This window comes from Acanthisitta chloris, unplaced genomic scaffold (assembly GCF_000695815.1).
Source record: "Acanthisitta chloris isolate BGI_N310 unplaced genomic scaffold, ASM69581v1 scaffold32447, whole genome shotgun sequence".
In the NCBI taxonomy this organism is placed as follows: domain Eukaryota; kingdom Metazoa; phylum Chordata; class Aves; order Passeriformes; family Acanthisittidae; genus Acanthisitta; species Acanthisitta chloris.
The window spans coordinates 5,362-10,427 of NW_008684772.1; the positions used below are offsets into that span (position 1 = coordinate 5,362).

General features: G+C 38.4%; 1 protein-coding gene across 1 annotated transcript in view; it reads left to right on the forward strand.

Annotated features, from left to right (window-relative positions):
• PLAA (phospholipase A2-activating protein) overlaps positions 1-4,749 on the forward strand; it is a gene marked incomplete at its 5' end in the record, with an annotated part of 8,968 nt that extends 4,219 nt beyond the window's left edge. The window contains 2 exons of the mRNA XM_009079463.1: positions 2,459-2,623; positions 4,072-4,749. Coding sequence (XP_009077711.1) covers positions 2,459-2,623; positions 4,072-4,637 — 731 coding nt within the window. The remainder of the gene's footprint in view (positions 1-2,458; positions 2,624-4,071) is intronic.
• Between the last annotated feature and the right edge of the window lie 317 nt (positions 4,750-5,066).

The following is a 5,066-nucleotide window of genomic DNA, read 5'->3' on the forward strand; positions in this document are numbered from 1 at the left end:
CACGTGTAACAGTTCCTTGGGAAGACAGACGCCATCACTCCAGATGTCCCCCCTTCCTCCTTCTTCCTCCCACCTTATATACTGAGCATGATGTCATATGGTATGGAATATCCCTTTGGTCAGGTTGGATCACCTGTCCCAGCTGTGTCTCCTCCCAATCTCCCATGCACCCCCAACTTCCTTGCCAGTGTGGCAGTATGGAACACAGTAAAGACCTTGGCTCTGTGCAAGCTCTGCTCAGCAATGACAAAAACATCTGCATTACCAATTCTGTGTTCTGCACAAAACCCAAACATAGCCCCATACTAGCCCCTGTGAAGAAAGTTAACTCTACTTCAGCTCAAACCAGCACATTTGCCATGTATCTGCCTTGAAGATCTTAAAATTAAAACTCTCACTTCTTTCCTTCACGTTTTTACGCAGACCTTGAAAGTATTTAGTTGTCTAGTTAGTCTGATGAGGAAACTTAAAAACAAGAGATTCTGCTTTTCAGAAAAAGTATAGCATCACATTTATCCAGCTTCTTGAAGAGGGCAAGCTCTAGGCTTTACAGGCATGAAATCATAGAATGGTTTGGGTTGGAAGGAACCTTTAAAGATCAATTAGTCCAGCCACCCTGCCATGGGCAGGGACACCTTCCACTGAAATGGGTTGCTTAAAGCCCTATCCAGGCATTCACAGCTTCTCTGGGCAACTTGTTCCAGTGTCTCTTTCAGTTTAAATACATTACCCCTGTTCTGTCACTACAGGTCCCCATAACAAAGTTTCCATCCATCTTTCTTAAAAGCCCCCTTGAAGAACTGAAAGGTTGCAATCGGGTCTTCCCAGAGCCTTCTCCAAGCTGAAGAACCCCAACCCTCAGCCTTTCCTTGAGTAGAGTGCTTCCATCACTTGGATTGTTTTTGTGTCCCTCCTCTGAACCCACTCCACGAGGTCCATGTCTTTCTCATGCTGATGATGCCAGAGCTGGATGCACTATTCTATGTGGGGTCTTAGAGGGGCAGAGTAGAGGGACAGAATTACTTCCCTTAGCCTTCTGAGCACACTTCTTTTTATACAGCACAGGATGCAGGTGGCTTTCTGGGCTGTGAACGCATATTGCTGAGTCACTTCCAATTTTCAGTCACCCAGTACCCCCAAGTCCTTCTCTTCAGGGCTGCTCTCAATCGCTTTTTAGCCCAGGCTGTACTCATGTCTGGGATTACAGGTGCAGGACTTTGCACTTGGCCTTGCTGAACTTCATGAGGCGTATGTGGGTCCACTTCACAAGCCTGTCTGGGTCTCTCTGCAGCCTTCTGACTGCAGTATTCTCTTTTACATGCTGTTCAGCTTTCATTTTCTGTTTAAAAATATTTCAGAATCTTTAATCAGCCTTGTCCTGTTGCCTTGAATTTTAATTGCACTCTGGTATTTCTTTGTTCAGAGACAAGATAAGGGATTTACAAACTAGAATATTGTTTCTGGATTCGGCTTTCTCTTATTTTTCCACAGATTTACATTAAATTTTGTCCAGAACTTCCTAAGAGAGAGAACAGCAAGACTGGCTGACTTTCATTTTGCTACAGCAGCTAAAGCAAAGACTTGTACTACTCTTTAAAACATGCTGCATCACTTTATTTTTGCTCAGTATTCTGGAAGGATAACAGTTGAAGTTACAGGCTTAGTGGGCTGTTTGGTTTTTTGAAGTTTAAAACCTGAAAACTAGTTTTACTAAGTTTCCTGCAGTTTTGTAACAGTGCATGGTTAAATATGCTTGTAAATATTATGGCTGTACAGGGATAGATTTAATAGCTGAATGTTTGTGGGGTTTGGGTTTGTTGGTTTGGTTTTTTTTCGTAAGAGGCCCACAGTTGATTATTTTGTGCATACTATAAAACTCATCAGGGTGTACTATTGCGTATATATTGACATGGCCCTCATCAATTTTGGTAGAACCATGATTGGCAGGTTCTTAATGAGAATGCTGTACATTGAAATAAGTTTTTCGATACTTGGACTCTTAAATCACATTGAAGTTTAAATATAGGACATGCCATAAGCAAAATATGATCACATCACTTAAGGAAAAATACAAAAACCGTGATCCCTCTAAAACCATAGTTTCTATATTTTTTCTACTACCTATTAATAGAAAAGAGCAAAAAAGAAAACGTATTTTGGTTATGAAAGCTACAATGGTCTTGTGATTCTTTTCTGCATTTTTGCCTCTATGTAGGCTTTTTCTGAAATCTACAAATCTACAGTATTGCACTATTAGAGGGGACTTAATAGTAGCAATCATTGTGATAATTAAAAACTTAAAATTAGAAAATTATGAAATTGGGAAAAGTGTTTAAAACCCAAACCCCCAATTACAATAGCTATTATTTGTTTGTAAAGTGCTTTTGTAGCATTTCATTCAGATCTTGATTTGTGAAGTTCTGTTGCCTGAAAGCATGCCTCTTTCTTGGTCTTACAGGGAAATTAAAGGAACTTAATGGCAGTGCAGCTGAAGAGCATAAGCTTACGGAGGATGACTTGATAATCCTAGAAAAGTTATTGTCTGCAACATGCAACGCCTCTACAGAAACACCTACAGCACAGCAACTTCAGACTTTATGGAGAGCAGTTAACTGGCCAGAAGGTAGACACTTGAAATTATTTTCTGTACTGTCATCTCATCAATACTTTGCCATAAATAAAAGTTCTTGATAGGCTGGCTGTTAAACATAGTCTGTCCCAAAGACTTGATAGCCCAAGTAGAAAACAGAAGGTGATAAACAGCTGCTAACAGCATTGATCAGCAGCAGGGACAAAATTGGTAACTGGTTGCCAGCTTTTGTTGCTGTCACAGTAGTAAACTTGAAGGAGAAACCTGGTATGAAAACCAGTTGTGGTTCCTTTGTTAGCAGGGTTATCCTCAAAAAAAGTGAGGCTTGTATGGAAATAGAGTAAGGAAGTGTGGCCTTAGAATCCTAAGTTGTTATCAAATGAGAGATGAAATTAGGGAGATAAATTATGGGGAAGAAAGTCAAAAGAAGCTCCTGTTTAATACGGTAGAAAAGAAGAGAGTCTGTGGTGAGAACTGCATTAGTGAAATGACATTCTGAATGAATGCAAGTGGAGGTGATACAATTTCATTTAATACTATATTGTCAGCAGTCATGGATTGGAAAGGCTATTTTAGTTATTATGGCACATTCTGGAAAAAATGGATACATTGCATATACAGGTATCTAAATATGTACTTAAAATGAACTGTAGTTAAAGGTGTATTAATAGCAAGAACATTTTAGTATGAAAAATTCATGATCATTATATGACATCACTTAAACTATGTTTTGCATAGCTGGGAGCTGGTGATGGCTAATGGTGTCTTACCATCCAGACTCTGTACTGTATCAATAATTCTAAAGATTCTGCATAACTGCAGGAAAAACCTCAATAAGTAGCTAGGAGGTTCCGCTTTGATTTGATTATTAGCATGAGATACCAATAGTAGATCCAAGGAGCCAGATAAAATTGAAATTTGGGAAAGGGGGGACATTGCTGAACAAACTTTCAGTTCAGTTTCCTTAGAATGATTTCCAGCTCATCAGTTCAGGACATATTTTCTTTGAAAATTATGTCACAGTTGAAAGCAATCTAAATTATTTTATGTCTTTTTTTTTCTGTAAGCACTTGTGTAGCTATGCTATACTATAAGATACAGAATGAGGACAGAGGGAGATGCTGTCTGTGCAGGGGCTTTCAGAGATGTTTTGGGGTTACTTATATATTGTGCTTGCCTTCAGTGTTAACAACTAGAGTTTCTAGAAAAGATTTTTACAGTTTTGTGCAAAGCACTGTGTTTATCCTAAATTAAGGATTATGGGTTTTTTAATAATAATTGAAGTGTTAGTAGAATTTGTCAATATTTGTCCTTACGAATTTCAAACAGCTTGTGCTTTTACCTGAATCTCTTTTTGCATTAAACTGTTACTGTCTGTTCCCAAAGGCTAAGAAGGTTTGTATCTGAAAGAAACACACTGGCACATTTGCACATAATGCAATATTAATACTAAATTTGTTTTGTTTTGTTTTGTTTCTTAGATATTGTCTTTCCAGCCCTAGACATTCTTAGATTGTCTGTCAGGCATCCCACTGTGAATGAAAACTTCTGCAGTGAAAAGGAGCATGTACAATTTATCATCCTACTTCTTAAATTTCTGAACCCTAAAGGAAAGCAAGCAAACCAGCTATTGGCACTTAGAGCTCTTTGCAATTGTTTTGTCAGCCATGCAGGCCAGAAGCTCATGATGGAACAGAGGGATGAAATAATGACACAAGCAATAGAAATGAAATCAGGCAATAATAAGAACATCCACATCGCACTGGCAACACTGACATTGAACTATGCTGTATGTTTACATAAAGTCAACAATGTTGAGGGCAAAGCTCAATGTTTATCAGTAATCAGCACAGTTATGGAAGTTGTTCAAGATCTTGAAGCCATTTTTAGACTGCTTGTGGCTCTTGGGACGCTAATCAGTGATGATACAAATGCTATGCAATTAGCTAAGTCTCTTGGAGTTGACTCTCAAGTGAAAAAGTATGCCTCTGTATCAGAACCAGCTAAAGTAAAAGAATGCTGTAGGTTTGTTCTTAATCTGCTATAACTTTTTCTTGGGAGACACAGTTTATGACAATATACTTGAGAAAATACTGTTGATTAATTACTTGCTTCATTGCAAGATACAGAGCAAATAAAAATTTTTTAACCATTTGTCATTTGACTGCTTTTCTGAAGAGTATAGTGCACAGGATCTTTGCAAGGAGTTCTGACATTGCTTAGGTCAAAATAGATCACCAAGAAGTCAAACCTATCTCAGTACTTAAAAGGTCATGTAGATGGAAAGGTAGGAAATGGCTGTGGTCCACTGACAGTCAACTCTGACACCTACCCCAACCACATTTCTATGTTTCAGCATGATGAGTTAATTTCTTGACTGTGCTTTTTGTTAGCCCTGAGAACTATTAAGTTCAATAGTGCATTTTACAAGCTTTATTAGTTAACATTGGCTAATACTAACCCTTATCAAATAATC